Here is a 17,491-nt window from a genome sequence, read left to right on the forward strand (position 1 = left end):
ATCCACGATCTTATCCACGATTTTTTTATTTGACAGCTAATCATATGATATAATATATTGTTTATGTGTATTTCTTGAAAAGTTGAAAAGTTTAAAAATATATTCTAACATCTGCGGTTTAAATACTGTGACCAATTAGAGAACATCGGAAGTTATTAAAATTATGGTTTACATTTTCTCGCTTCAAATTTTCGTTAATTTTTGTAATGGACTAAAGAATAGTAGAATCTTATATTATATTATATATATATATATATATATATATATATATATATATATATATCTTAATAATTAAGTTTTAATGGTGTATTAAAATAAATTAACATTTTTAAATAAATATATAAAATAAAATTTTGTGTTATATTTATTTAAAAATGTTAATTTATTTTAATACACCATTAAAACTAATTATTAAGATACTAAAAATATAACACTAAAAATTTAAAAAATATAAAAAATAATTTTCCAATTTTTTATTAAAAAGAATCCAACCAACATTTAAAAAGAATCTATTTTTAAAATAAATGTCCATCTTGTATATATATATATATATATATATATATGTATAAAAAGAAGTTACAATATGTTTGAGAGATTTTTTTCTATTCTATGTAAATAATTACAATCTTCTCTTTCTCTCTCTAATGCAAAATTGTTAATGTTATTTTTTCTGCATCTTATTATACAACGTTTTACATTAAGCAGAATTTCTTACATTTTTCGCATTTTATTATTATATCAATAAAAATATCTTAATTATTAAATATTATTAAATTATTAAAAATTTACTATTTTTAAAAAATTACTAATTTTATTTCAACTCCGTAATTTAAAATTAAAATTACGAAAACTTGAAGAACATAACTATAGATGAAAATATAATTATCAAATTAGAAATTTAAAGATTATTAACGTTTTCAGTGAGACGAGTTAGCTCCATTGCAATAGCGTCGGGTAAATCGCTTCCCACTTGAGTATCAAAGTACTCTTTCAAATCTTTGACCTCTTTCTGCCAAAAATTTTTCGGAAGTCTAAACAATTCCGTCATATTTACGTTATCGTTGAGATTTTCCAAATTGATAGATCCTGATTTTGGTAATAAGCCAATAGCTGATTCTTCGGCGATATCTTCTTCGTCGATTCTTCGAAGAATCCAGTCGAGGACGCGAGAGTTGTCACCGAATCCTGGCCATAAAAATTTTCCTTCCGAATCTTTTCTAAACCAATTTACGTGAAATATAGCTGGTAACTTAGCATTTTTCACATGCTCCATGCTTAACCAATGAGCGAGATAATGTCCAAAATTATAACCAAAGAAGGGTCTCATGGCAAACGGATCGTGCATAATTATTTTACCCTGCAAAGTACATTTTAGCTTTAGTTGAACTCTTAATTAGTCTTTTGTAATTTTGCATCTTAAAATATATTTTGAAATTTACATAGTTTGCATTTCTATAAAAATTGATCAGAATGTGTGAATGAGTAATACCTTATGTTCAGCAGCGGCTGTAGCCTCGGATCTCATTGCAGCGCCGATAAAAACGCCATGTCGCCAATTTCGGGCTTGATAAACCAAAGGTACACCTTCTGGTCTTCGGCCCCCAAATAATATAGCATCGATCGGAACGCCAGCTGGATCTTCCCAGGCAGGATCGATAATTGGGCATTGTATAGCCGGAGTGCAAAATCTTGAATTTGGATGAGCAGCAGGTTCTTTGGAACCTTTGAACCAATTGTTACCTCTCCAATCCATCACCTACGATAAAATAAAAAGTTTGTTTTTAGAATTTTTTTTTAAACATTTTTAAACAAATTGTTTATGTGTATTGTTTCCTTGTTTATACCTTGATATTATCATCGATTTCCTTCTCCATGCCTTCCCAATACACTCCTCCATCACTAGTAGACGCTACATTGGTAAAGATGGTATTTTTGAAGATAGTCTTCATTGCATTAGGATTTGTAGTTGAGCTTGTACCAGGAGCGACTCCAAAAAATCCATTCTCTGGATTAATGGCCCGTAAATTTCCTTCATTATCAAATCTCATCCATGCAATATCATCTCCTACGCACTCGATCTTATAACCCGGTAGACTAGGTTGCATCATAGCTAGATTTGTTTTACCACATGCGCTCGGAAAAGCAGCGGCAATATATCGTTTTTTGCCCTTAGGATTTGTGATACCCAATATCTGTAAGGAATATGTAAATACTGTTTTTTTAAACATCATGTTATATATTATATGAAAGCGGTGAAAGGGGAGAGAATTATGTATATTACAATTTAAATTATATACATAAGTATTAGCCATAAGTTATTAGTTAATTGTATTTTTTCATTCATAAATATAATATAATATATAATATGTTGCATTATAATATATGTTATGTCGTTGTATCCTTATATTCCAGATAGAATTAGTTTGTATAGAATTGATCATAGAGTTATTAAATAAATTTTAAAAAATAATCTGTATTTATAAATTAATTTATAAAATTTTATAAATTTATAAATTTATATATTTATTTTATTATTAGATATTTATATATTTATAAAAAGATAAGAAAGAACATACAAGCATATGCTCGGCGAGCCAGCCCTCCTTTTTGGCTATTGTCGAACCAATTCGTAGCGCGAAGCATTTCTTTCCCAATAAAGAATTTCCACCATAACCGCTTCCGTAAGACATTATCTCGTTATTAACTGGCTTGTGAAGGATGATCGTTCTCTCGGGATCGCACGGCCATAAATAATTTACATTGATTTTTGAATTCTGTTTTGGAACACCCACTGAGTGCAAACATTTAACGAAATCATCGTTTCCTAGAATTTCGAGCACTTTCTCTCCCATCCTAGTCATTATTCTCATCGAGCAAACTACGTAAATCGAATCGGTGATTTCCACACCGATTTTTGAGAGCGAAGATCCTACGGGACCCATACTAAAGGGGATCACATACATGGTACGTCCTATGTTATAAGATTTTAATTATTGTTACAGTAGATAAGTTTTTTTATTATTTAAAACACATATTTGTATTTTATATATTATTCATATATAAAATGTCCAACAGTCAATAAATATTTTTTTAATAGCAAATTCTACAGTTAATTTAAAGTCGATTTTTTATTAGCAAAAATGTCAAAGTCATTATTTCTTACAAATTTCAATTTTTTCCATTGTATATCTTTCTCGTAATTATCAAATTAAAATTTTATTAAAATATAAATTTTATCTATAATTAACTGCAGAATAAAAATCTGTAAATTTTTTAACTCCATAAAATTTAGTTAGCAGAAAAACCTTTTTTTTCAATAGTTTATAATTCGGAAATTATTGATGGCTCGATGTTTTCATTAAAAAAAATTGTCGCCAAATTATCCAGATAATCTGCTAATATTAAAAGAATATCGGAACTGTTTTGAGACTTCTTGTATATTCTATATAATACGTGCGTATCAATAACAAATCATAAAAATACAATAAAATTTCTACTGACCATTCATACAGTTTGGGAAACGTTCCAAGATAGCTTGTTCCATATCATTTGGAGAGATCCAATTTCCAAGCTCTCCAATTATACCTTCACGTGGTGTAGGAACAGTGTCACTTTTTAAGTCTGTACAGATGAATGTACGTTTTTCAACGCGTGCTACATCCGCAGGATTAGTTTTTGCCAGCCAACTAGATTGAAAAAATAAACATATTACAAACATAATAAATCAATAATGTTTTAATTCTATGAAAATTCTGTGATTTTGATATTTGACAATGTATAATAATTATTATTCGATATTTCTCATTAAACAATAAACTAGTATTAAGGTGAAATCAATCAAAAAATAAACATTTAAGATATTTTTTATATTTTTTATAGAAACATATATATACATATTTCTAACATAGAGAATATTAAATATGTGTGTGTGTGTGTGTGTGTGTATTTTTGTAAAACATTCGCTCTAATTTATTTATAATTAATAAAATCAAATATATAACACAATATGTTTGATTGATTTTGATGTATATTTTCTAGTGAATCATTCTAAAATAAACTATTAAAAATAATGATTTAATAACATTTATTTTTAAACGAAATAATTATAATTAATTTTTTATTTATTGTTTATTAAGTATAAGTAAAAATCAATACACAACTGTGTTTTATTTCAACTTTATTTTGCTATAAAAAGATAATCAATATGTTATAAGAATATTAAAAAGTCCGTTTCAATTATTAATTCTTTAAATTTTATCAAATAGGAAAGTTAAAATTTTTAACACAAATATAATATAATACTATATGGCAAATAAATATGAAACACTCACCAATTTTCATATTTAGGCAAGTTCTTGATAATCCCATTTTTCTGGAGAATTTTTAGCATTTGCATATATTCGGCGTTTGTACCATTGCATATGTAAATATCCTTAGGACAGCAAAGCGCGGCGCATTCCTCGATATAATGGCGAAGTTTCGTAGAGATTTCTATCGTGCATGCATTTATTAATGGTGTTTTATTAATATAATCGTATCCATTTTTTATCAGGGGATCTTTCGCCGCGTGAGTTACAATAAATTTTGGCATTCTGAAAAAGTACAAATACGTATTAAACAAAGACAATATCGCGCAAATGAAAATGTAACGCGAACATATTAAGTATATTGTACATTTGAGTGCATTATATACATTACTTTTTTTGTTAATAGATATTCTTTCACAGATTCTTTAAAATTTATATTTTATTTTATTTTTTCTTTACAAAAATATGATTGAATGATATCGTTTTACTAAGAGTTTGGCTAATGAATCGGAATTAGCCACCTGTCTGGAAAAATGTTCGGGAAAGAACTGATTACAAATGAGTGTGGCCCGTTTTTAATATTTTGGATTTACTAGTTTAAATACTGGGTAAAAAATTCTGTTTTAGATAAAATCCTATTTAGATGGCTGGCTATACTAATCAGTATATAGATAATTTTAATTTTTAATAGCAGACGCTGTTAAAAAAGCATTTTCTAAACGAAAAATAGCCAGAAACTAGTCAAGCCAATGGATCAGTAAATGATAACTAGTTTATGCCTAGTCAAAGGTCAGAATATTCTGGTTATTATTTTACGGCCAATAACTATAGTTAACAATTAGATAAGATAAACTGAATAACAACTAGAATAGACAATATTTCAAATATTATTTTTTACACGCGTATTATATTTAAAAATTAACCAGAGTTAATTAAGATGATTGTGAATTATATAATATATAGATTATAATTTAAATGTTTTTTAACTTGACTCTTATTTTATTTAACTTTTTCTTTTAGCTTTACACACACACACACACACACACACACACACACACACACACACACACACACACACACACACACACACACACACACACACACACACACACACACACACACACACACACACACACACACACACACACACACACACACATCACACACACACACACACACACACACACACACCACACACACACACACACATATATATATATATATATATGTTTATTTCAATTATTATAACTTCCAATTAGAATAATTAATTGAAATTTAAATATAAAAATAAAATATATTAAATATCAAAGAAAATTGTTGTTAAGTTATTATTATTAAAAAAAATAAAATCTTTATTAATTTTAGTCAATTGTAATTAGTTTGTAATCAAATTATAACAGCCAAAATATTTTTAGTTAATTAATTGCTTTTATAGCAATAAATTACAGATGATTAATTATATGATTAAATATTATTATTTTTTGAAATTTTTTTTTTATCATCAAGTCTGATAAAATTGGTAAAACCTTGATACTTTCAATCTCGGCTACTGTAATAATATTTTAAAGTTAATAAGAACACAAAAAAATAAGAAAATACCAAAAACAACAAAGTCAATAATATTGGAACTATATTCAAAAGTTATTTTTCACTTACAATCTTCGATTTTTCTTATATTTTAAACTTTATTATTTTATTAGTTTAAATGTTGGTTTTCATTATTTATTTATAGACAATTTATTCAAAGACAAAAAAAAGATAAAAGCTATTTGATATATTTGAGTCAAAACAATGTCATTAAATCGTAATAAAAATTGAAACATATATTCTTTGATGGCAATTTTTCTTCAAATTCCAAAGGAATAAACTTTATATGTGACAAATTTGTAATAATTTCTGATATTAAGAAAACGAGAAAAAGTATGACTTAGCAAAAATTTACGTTTATCATTATTTAAAGAGAATCAGATTTATATCTTTATGACGAGTCATGTGACTGAATTTGAAATATGATGTGTCGTGCAAAAACAAAATTAAAAGCTCTTGTGCTCTCATTGCAGCCATATTGAATTAGAATGTCAGAAAAATTATATAAATTTTTTTCTTGTAAAATACGTCGAGGTAAACAAGTTTCTTTTTTATGCCACCATTCTCTTGTTCGATATTGTGGATTAATAAAATGTATGAAAAACTTTATCCTGACTTAATATATGCATGTATAGCTCATTTGCATGTGTCTTGCATTCACAGCAAAAAAAGATCTTATAATAGATAATCGATAAAGATTTATAGGTCTTTATTAATCTATAAAACGAAAATAATCTTATAATCTTGATTTTTTATTATTAATTTGTATTATCTTATAAATATTTCACGAGAAAAAATTCAAGTAATTTCTACTTTCTGACATCAGATTCAATATATAATATTAGTGATGGATTTAACAATGAATTAACATATTATTAGGAATTCTCTTGGGAACTCTAGATAAAGTTATACTCGAATAGTATAAATTATAGCAATGCTTATTCAATCTATGTATCCAAATCAATGTAGAACGATTGTTCTTTGAACTAAAATTTAGTTTATTTTTATTAAACTATTTGTTAAAATTGACACATATCTTCTTCTAAAGAGAAAACATACGTTATCATTTTTTAAATTTTATTTTTGTGTTGTTTAATATGATGACTTGAGGACTAGAAAAGAGAGAAGGTACTTACTGTGAATTATTAATATTGACTGCGTGCGGCATCCTACGGACTTTTTCAAACGCAAGAATAGAAGGTGAGAAGAAATGTTGAACAGAATGATTAATCTTCCGGTTATGAATCGAAGTTAAGTTTAGCGGATTGTCGTTAATGAAACATCTGATGGAGAAATCCCTTTTGCTGTCAGATCGTCGCGAAACTCTCGTCAGATTCTTCCAGCTGATACAATAGAGTTTGGACGGCATGTTGTCAAAATGCTGGCTTTATATAGCAATAGCTAAATGTATCTTTTTTTTTGCGGGCGGGCCGTAACGATCCTCCTATTTAATTGATTGATAAGAAGTCACTTCGTTAGACTTTCGGATAATAGTGGGGAGCACGAAATTGTGACGTCTCGGAACGATCCCATGAACGATGACCGCGAAATAACAGTAGCGACTAAAGATCAGCTGATGCTCTTCACGAATGTCACACTGTTGCGTCTTGTTATATTCTTCAATGATTCAAGTCACTGAACCGGATACTGTTTAAGGAAAGCTATTCGATGGCGATTAGATTTGTACTAAATCGAAATCGGTCGAGCGGTCAAATTTTATACCGAAAGCCGCTCTCGCAATTTTATTTACGTATGTCTGCCTGTCGATTTTCCGCTATCTGTTTCGCGTGAATGACTTATTTACCGTCCGTCAAACGAGTAAGACCACTATTCGCGATCCGCATTTCACATAATTATCCAGCTCCGATGAAAGGATCGTGACTTTTATTCGGGTACTCGAGAGCCTGCTCAGCATTCCCTGCGAAATATTGATAAGTGATAATGAGATTCGTAGAAGAAGAATTTTAATACTCGTGTTTACAAGTAGGAGATATATATGTCACTTTTCACAAGAAAGAAAGAGTTATAGCATCGGGATCATATTATCATCTTAGTAAGTCTCATTTGCCATGCGTAATATAGGCTTTTCGATGATCAACACATATACATGTTGAAAAACAAGTAATATAGGATATTGAATATATGGCTGTATGTATCAAATATGATGCAATATAATTTGATGTAAACTCATGCACATATATATTTATATTAATACATATAATAAAAATGATTATATCTACAAAGAAAAACAATAATAATTAACATTTACCAAAAATAATTTTAAGTTGTATATTTTTTCTAAAACACATTTAGCCGATTGTTTATGAAATCGATGTTTTCCGGTAATATAATATCTATTTGGTCGGTATGAGAATTATTTCAAGTCAAAATAAAATGTAAAAGAAAACATTACAACTGTAATTTTTGTTATAACATGATAAAAAAATGTATGTGTGTATGAGAGGGGAGAGAAGGCAGATAAGTGAATGAGTAAGTGAATGGGTGGGTAGGATAGTGTGTATGTCATGTAGAATACTTTTCCTATAGAGCTAATACTATATGCATCGGTATGCAAATTGAGAAGTATGGAAAATATTGTACGTTATAAAGATATTTGAAGAAGAAAGAATTAAATCTATAAATTAAATAATTAGAGATAGACGTGTCTAAAAATATATTGTTAGATTATTACATCTGCTTTACGTAAAAATTTAGAAACAGATTTGTGTAAATCTATTTTCCAATTAAACTTGTATATATAAACAATACGATGCACATGTGCATTTACCTCGTTCAACTCACAACTTTATTCTATATTTCAGCTAAATTATATTAAGAATGATTATAAATAACTACAGTGAAACGGGGCATATTTAATATAAATGATTTCGGTATCACAAGTTCACTTGCATCTAATGAAGCCTACTAATATGCTATCATTAAAAAATTAGTTAAAAAGATAACAAAAATCGCTTCTTACATAGTAAGTGATGCAATACGATTTAAAATCCTTGCGTGTGTTTTATATTCAAGAAATAATGTCATATATACATAGGTAGATATTGATAAATAAACAAATATATACACACCACACACACACACACACACACACACACACACACACACACACACACACACACACACACACAAAGAAACATAAATTTGCTTTATTATTTGTACCGTATAAAAGCGAAAAACGATATTATCATCTCGTTACGTCTTTTATCGCAAGACATATTAAATTTGTATAATTATCGCAGCAGACAGTATTAGGTGGACTACGGACCAGAACCAGGAGCGGATACTATCGAGGTTACAACAAATCAGTGTCTGTCAGTAACGGTTGCATGATCGACAAAACGCCAAAAGATTGTAGGAACAACTAAATCATATATATATCTAATATAAACTAATTCATATAATTATATAAACTTTAATTATACATATATAGTTTTACCTAATACGCAAGAACAAATCAACATTGGTACATAATTATTTTGTATATATAATTATAATTTTTAATATAATATAATATGCAATAAAGTATAAATATAAATATAAATATAAATATAAATATAAATATTATTATAAATATAGATATAAATATAAACATAAATATTAAATGTATATAAAAACATTGAAAAAAATCTTATATCTTATTTTTATAATACGAAAAAACTGTGTGTAAATCCTTTTAAAAAATTGTGACATTAAGTAAATAAATATAAATTAATAATATAATTTTAAAAAATTTGACATGTGTAAAATATTATATGATCCAATATAATTAAATTAAAATATTATATTTTAATATATGTCATTTTATTTATATGTAGCTATATCTGATATCGCTGAAAATTTTAGAATTTTCGAAAAGTTATGCGTAACATTATTATATTTTAGAGTCTCTCGCATTTATTCCCAAATCATAAACTTAGGAATGACAAGTCATAAATAACAGAACGTATATACATGTACACGCGCGCACTGCTTAACGTTCCTGGAGGCTCGCCCGAATAATCTGCAAGATATGTTTATCAGCAAGATTGCATAAGAGAGAAGGCTTGACTTTGTCGTTAGTATGATGTATGCATCAATACCAGTTTCATAAGACAAGAGAGTTCAAATTCTAATAAACATTTTATTTTTTATTGTTTTTGTATATTATCTTTATCTTTATTTTTTATTCCTATATGAAATTTACTTAATCTTATATGTATATCTTCTTAAAAATACTTTATATGTATAAAGAAGTTTTATCTTTGGAGAAAAGGTATTGCAATAATTCCTGTTTTAATTATTTCTGTTTTATCCCTTATAAAATTTATGAACATCATTCGCACATTATGTTATATTATATAAATATAAAATTTAAAAAATACATTTTTTAATCCATTTTGCATTTTTTCTTGCAGATCGTGAATATTATTAATTTGTGATTGTTGTGAACATTATTAATGTGTAGCATGCATACAGGCACAATAAATTTTAGATTGCAACAAAAAAATGAGGTGATTATTAACATTAACAGACATTAATCAGCTTCTTATTTAGTTGTACATCATCCAACAAGTCTGAAGAATTATTTGATACTTTGTTTCGTAAATATCGACTTTCCGAACGACCCAATATATAAAGTGTATCCAAAGTATCGTGTCTAAAATTGTACAATCAGAAATAAAGAACAAATTTTTCAAGAAAAGAAAAACAGAAAAAAAAATTAAATTAAATTTTTAAATTTTAAATTTTTTCACAAACTTTTTTTTCGTGAAAATTATTTTTGTGCATAGATTAAAAAATTAATAATATACGTGCATTTATAGATTTCTATTTTCTTGTAATGTGATTTTGTGTTATATGTTTATTAAATTTTTTGCACAGACGATAAATATATATAAATAATAAAGTACAATATTTACTTATTATTAGTAAAAATTTAAAATATTTTAAGAACATTGATAAGAAAAATCACACACATGCATAAAATAGAAGATCTCTTTTATTTTTATAAAATAACATATACAAAACGTTATATCTTTTTATATATATTTGACAATTATTATTAAGATAAATTCGATGTAATGATGATATATAAAGTCTTGAAAAACAAATATATTATTAATTTTTTAATTTCTTAAGTCAATTGTTTTAAGAATGAATAAAACTTAATGTAATACAAATTTATTATATCTATTCAATTTATTTTTGCATGACAAATTACAATTTTTTATTTATAAAATTTATTTATAAAATTTTAAATACATCTAGTATAATGTTTCAGAGAAAGAGAGAGAGAGAGAGAGAGAGAGAGAGAGAGAAAGCGAAAAATCTTTTTTTTTTTCATCTCTAAAAATGTTTTATTTCAGAATTGTTTTTTTCTATTATAATAATGTTAGTTTCTTGAAGTTTTGTTTTTAAAAGATTACATTATCAATCTCACTTATTTACGCTGATTAAATTTTATTTCCAAATACTGATTACGCCTTTCCGGATATGTTGAATTACTGATAATATCCGAATATTTTTAATCTTAGATAATATACATATATTCATATAATATGTTTGTTTGTTATCTGAAAACAGTGATAATTTTAGCTAAATATTTAATACAGAGATAAGTATAAAGAGAAAATCCATACATATACATTAATGCATAAAGGCTCGTTAACTTAGATTTGTACAAAAATAAAAAAGATCACTGGATTGAGAATATGTAATGTATTCTCTATGTAGATTCTCTATGCAAAAGAATTTAATCTATTTTCTCTTTAATCTTTATATGTGAACAGTTATTATAAATATGAATATATTATTGTAATAAATTTTGTTCAAAAAGTGCTTATATTTTGTGAACAACAAATAAACATTTATGAGATTAATATGCTTATTGTTAGTATATCGCTAGAATATTGCTTAATGTATATTTATGATGAAAGAATCCCCTGCGGCGAATTGAGCAATCGGTTGCAAAGTATCATTGTGGTCTTTAACCTGTATAATAAAGAGGGGAAATCTTCAGAGCAGAATATTTAAAAATCAAACGTTACAAAATACATTTCAAATATATTGTGCGAGAAATATTGTGATGTTATACTTGCTACAGATAATTTTAAATAAAAAACACAAAATAATTTTAAAAATGCAGTTAAAATTAAAGGAACAAACTAGCCAATCTGTTGGCTCTAACATCATGTAAGCTTTGAAAAAATGTGTATTAAAATTTGACCTAATAAGTTCTGATAAAATTTCATTTTGTTACTTCCAACGTAAATTAGAAGTGCTTTTGTGTTTTTTTTCTACTGATATTTTAAATATAAATACATTTGTCATATTTTATATTTTTATCAACCTTCTTGATACTTTCTCTATTTAATCCAATCTTAATATTTATATATTAACCACTAACCATTATCGTTATATAGATCAATGGATAGCCAAGTTCCTTGCGCGACACAGTCCAGTAAGAATAATTAAAGAGGAAAATAATATATCCAGATATTTAATATTAAAATATATGGCACTTTTTTATTTTTAATAAAATTTACAAAAATATATGATATTACGAATATAAATGTGAATTCAAGTATTATAAAATGGGAAAAAAATAATTCAATATTATTGATTAAAAGATTTATTAAGATTCATTGTACATTTATTGAAATTAATTTTACAGAAGAAACTTTTTAGTTATACCGTTAGCTAGACAAAATCGATTATAACGGTCTGTCGTGACTCGAACCCGATTACTAATGAGCGAATATGCGTCCAGCATGCGGAAAATTCCTCTGTTTGAAAATTATCTATAACTTTCAAAGTCGCCAATAAACCTCTCTACTTTGATCTCTCTACTTGTATTTTGCTACATTCGGGAAAGCTTTCCTAAGCTGTATGAGATTAAGCATGTAATGCACATAATTTCGTAAATTGCGAAATTGTGTATCGGAATGCGTGCCGTGAATGCAATCCATAAGGCCGATTATACCATAGCATTGATTGGATCTAAAAGCATTGATTTATTCTAAATCTATGGATCTATGCTAATATATATATATATATATATATATATATATATATATATATATATACATATATTGAATATTAAAGCTAGTATATTCATAATTTCTATACATTAACGTATATAATAATTATCATTCAAAATAATTTTTTTATATATTTTTAATCGTATTTACTACATGAAATCAGTTTTATTAAGAATTTCTATTATAGTAAATAAATCAAAATTATTTTAATGTAAATTAAAATTATAAGAATTTTGATTAAATTCAATTACTTTAAATGATGAAAATCATGTTCTTCCGGCGAGGGTAAAAACGGTAAATGATAACCAGAATGTAGGTTCAACGTCGAAAGCATCGCGAACAATATCCAAATCCAGGCGGTGACTACATGAGAGCCCATGATGAGTATACCCAAGGAAGCCGGAAGTAGATTTGAACCAATATTCTCTAGTGGATGGCAATACATAGCGCTGACGGCTATAGGAGCAGTCCATTCGTGATGCTGCTTATGTATATATTTGTACAGCAAGCGCATGTGGAGGAATCTGCAAAAGAGTTCAAAAGCGGCAAATACTTCACGTAAAAAATATAAAATGTAAATGTCTACGTCTATAATTACATACTTAGATCACTTTGCATAAATTTACATTCATTAATAAATATCATTTTAAATGTTTTTAGAATGTGTTTAGAGAATAGTTTAAGTAAAAAACTAATATATGTATATATATATATATATATATATATATATATATATATATAAAATTAATACTCCACATTGACTTCGATAAATATAAAAAAAAAATTTTATTTTTGCCAATTTTGTCGAATGAAAGTAATGTCTGACCGAACACGTAAAAGATATTGAAATTGAATAGATATAATCAAGTATTTTTTTATATTTATCGAAGTCAATGTGGAGTATTAATTTTTTTATTTTTAGATAGAAAATACCTATGTGAATAATAAAAGGCAATCTCTTGGCATAATTTGTGAAACGCAATTTCAGTGAGTATTCGTTGAAAAGTCGGCAACTCGCGCACTGGGGGATAACCGCGCCATTCCAGCACATAATGGCAGATATATAGATAAAGAAAGCCGATGACGATCTGATTGAACAATACTTGAACGATCATTTTGCATAACTTTTTCTTGTCCACTGGTTCATTCATACCAGGCTGTATTTTGTATCTACGCAGCACCGCTGGATTGGTGATATCTAGGATGGTGTAAATTCCTCCGAATACCCAGTAAATCATAATTATCACAGATAAGGATCCTACAGTAATAAGACGACAGTTAAATAATTTTCAACGTTCAGCAAATTCACGCAATATTTGTGATTAGATAAATTTATTAACTATATTACGTGTGAAATAACAGATGATACAATCAAGATAGAAGATGTAGTAAATATTATATATATATATGCGACGTTATAAAATTTTTAATATTGATATTAATGACAAAAAGTTATTGACTAAAGTTTCAGATTAGAAAGAAGCCAAAAATTAATAAAAAAATTTTAGTAAATTTAACAATACATTCTGCTATATAAATTATTTATTTATTTTTCTTAATTGTGTAAAAAGTGCAACATGGATTCGTTACTATTTTCAAATTTTTAAAAAGTGATATCTTTTTTGAACTTACCGTAAACCCATAATGTCACAGGATCATCTCCAAATTTATCCAAAATTTTGTCCCATTGAGCTTGCCAAAAGTCGCCGGATGCACTCCAGAATCTTTGTAAAAGCCTAAAATTTTGTTCAGTTAACAAAATCTAAAGATTATATAATAAATTATGAATCACAAATAGTATAATTGATAATTTATTTTGATTTCTATAAGTGAGATAATTTTTTTGAGTCATAAGATATTACAAATAATATTTTATCGAGCAGGCGAGCAGTTAGTTTTTTATTTTTCTGTATGTTTTATTGTATTACGTGAGTCATCGATATTAAACAATTTATACAAACATTTTAACTATACTGGATACTATTTTTGTGAAAGCTATTCTTCAGCGATTATATTTATTAAAGCACAACCAGTTCAACGGTTGAATACTATACTGAAAGTTGCTCTTGCTATTTTATTTGCGTATGCTTATTTATAGACTTTACTATCTGTTTTACATGAATAATTTTTCTTGCCGTCCTTGAAATCACTATTAGCGATCTGCGTTTCACATAATTATCTCTCTAATGATTCATAGTTTAGATATTATATTAAGATTTATATTAAGAATCATATTTTTTTAGGTCTTCGAGAAACTGTACAGCATTCCGTGAAATATATTGAGATATATGATGAGATTCATAAAAAAAGAATGTTAATACTCATTACGTTTACGTATATATGGTAAGGGGATTATGGAGAACAAGGAGCTACCAAGGAGCTAACAAGGATACTACCAAGAGATTACAACAAATTAATATTTGTCGGTGCACGATCGACAAAGTGCCAAGGGATTGTAAGTATAGCTAAATCATATAATCATTTATGCAATTATTACATTAATTATGTATACAGTTTTAATCAATACGCAGGAACAAATCAAGTTTGTAAATAATTATTTTGCATATTTAATCATAATATTTAATATTTAATGTAGTATAATGTACAATAAAACATAAATATAAATATAAATCCAAATACAAATATAAATGCACAAATATAAATACAAATACAATTATAATATAAATATGAATGTAAAAACAAATATATATATATATAGAAAAACATTGAAAAAAGATTTTATATCTCATTCTTATAATACGAAAAAAACAGCGTGTAAGTTTTTTTTTTTAAACTGTAGGTGACATTAAGTTAAATAAATATTTTTTAATAATATAATGTAAAAAATTTGACATGTGTAAAGTTATTATATATGATTCAATATAATTAATAAACTAAAATTTTTTATTTTGATATATAAGTCATTTTACTTATATATAAAAACATTTAATTCTTATATACAGGATATGTCTCACAACTTTCGTACAATATTTTATTAGCGTGTTCTAGAGGTAAAATATAGTAAAAAATTTTAATACAAAAATTTTGAGGCTGCAATAGTTTTTGAGTTATAAACGATCAAAGTTTGATCGCAATGATATCGCGTAAAACTCGCGCGCTCAGATCCGTAATTGCACTTACACGCGTACCGATTTGTCATCTGTTATTGATTTTTTTCAAGCCAGGTGATATTGATTTTATTGCGCAGTTGATTTTATTAGTTGTTTTCTTTATGTATGTATGTATTACACCTACATCGTACATTATAGCGATAGGCGAATATTAATAAATTATAAATCTTATACGAAAAACATTTAATTCTTGAATAATTTAATTAAATAATTAAATAATAATTGGTTATTAATAATAAATTAACAATATATGTACATATGCGTGTATGTACACGCATGCACAGCTTGACGTTCCTCCAATAGCTCGCCCGTATAATGTGCGAGGTATGTTTATCAGTAAGATTGTGTAAAAAAGAACTTGTCGTTAGCATGATGTATACATCAATACATCATCTAACAAGTCGAAAAAATTATTTGATACTTTGTTTTGTAGATACCGATATTCTTTGTAAATATAGTAAATCAAAAGGTCAAAAAGTGTTTGTATGTTGAAACTGATACTTCGAGCATTTTCTTTAATCTTTTGTAACTGAGGAACTATAATATATAGAACATATGTTCACATAACAGTTTTAGTTGCTTTAATGTGTACATTCTAAAGTATTTGCCATGCATCTATATACAAGATTCCCTGAATATAGAGTGTGTCCAAAATTGTATCTGGAATTCTTGTACGATCAAAAATAGAGAAAAAATTTTTTAAGCAAATAAAAAAATTTTTAATTAAGTTTTTTCATGCAAAATTTTGTTTCCGTAAAAATTATTTTTGTACACACAGATTAAAAAATTGATAATATAGTGCATTTATAGATCTCTTACGCTCCTGTAATGTGATTTTGTGTTATGTATGTTCATTAAATTTATTTGCACAGACTATAAATATATATAAATAATAAAGTACAATATTTTTTACTTATTATTAATAAAAATTTAAAATATTTTAAGAGCATTGATGAAATCACACATACGCATAAAATACTTAGAAAATCTTTTTATTTTTTATAACACATATATAGAGAATATTATATTTTTTATTCATATTTAAGAGTCATTAAGACAAAATCGATATAATGGTGGTGATATATAAAGTCTTGAAAAACAAATATATTAGTTTTTTAATTTTTTAAATCAAGTATTTCAAAAATGAACAAAACTTAGTGTAATAAAAATTTATTATACAATTTTTATTTATTTTTGCGAACTATATTTTTTTATTTATAAAATTTTAAATACCTAGTATAATGTGTAAAAAGAAAAAAAATTTTTATCTTTTTTTATTTCTACAAATCTTTTAACTATTTCAAAGTCGTTTCTTTCCTTTGTAAATTTCTTGAAATATTGTTTTTAGAAGATCACATTATCAACTTTATCATATTTATAACTTCTTAGTGCTGATTAGACTTTATTTGCAAATACCGGCTATGCA

The 17,491-nt window shown here is 26.4% G+C and overlaps 2 protein-coding genes across 2 annotated transcripts; both read right to left on the minus strand.

Annotated features, from left to right (window-relative positions):
• Positions 1 to 640: 640 nt before the first annotated feature.
• Positions 641 to 7,773, minus strand: LOC126858441 (phosphoenolpyruvate carboxykinase [GTP]-like). Its single transcript, XM_050608782.1, has 7 exons — positions 7,031 to 7,773; positions 4,332 to 4,592; positions 3,502 to 3,686; positions 2,577 to 2,971; positions 1,845 to 2,192; positions 1,490 to 1,756; positions 641 to 1,357 (listed from the first exon to the last, which is right to left on the minus strand). The coding sequence occupies exons 1-7, from the start codon at positions 7,261 to 7,263 to the stop codon at positions 899 to 901; spliced, it is 2,148 nt and encodes a 715-aa protein (XP_050464739.1). The 5' UTR covers positions 7,264 to 7,773; the 3' UTR covers positions 641 to 898.
• Positions 7,774 to 12,509: 4,736 nt separating this feature from the next.
• LOC126858495 (fatty acid hydroxylase domain-containing protein 2-like) lies at positions 12,510 to 15,040 on the minus strand. Its single transcript, XM_050608875.1, has 5 exons — positions 14,896 to 15,040; positions 14,567 to 14,670; positions 13,868 to 14,192; positions 13,186 to 13,458; positions 12,510 to 12,893 (listed from the first exon to the last, which is right to left on the minus strand). Coding segments are annotated over exons 1-5 (858 nt in total). The 5' UTR covers positions 14,898 to 15,040; the 3' UTR covers positions 12,510 to 12,739.
• Between the last annotated feature and the right edge of the window lie 2,451 nt (positions 15,041 to 17,491).

This window comes from Cataglyphis hispanica, chromosome 2 (assembly GCF_021464435.1).
Source record: "Cataglyphis hispanica isolate Lineage 1 chromosome 2, ULB_Chis1_1.0, whole genome shotgun sequence".
NCBI classification, from domain to species: Eukaryota; Metazoa; Arthropoda; class Insecta; order Hymenoptera; family Formicidae; genus Cataglyphis; species Cataglyphis hispanica.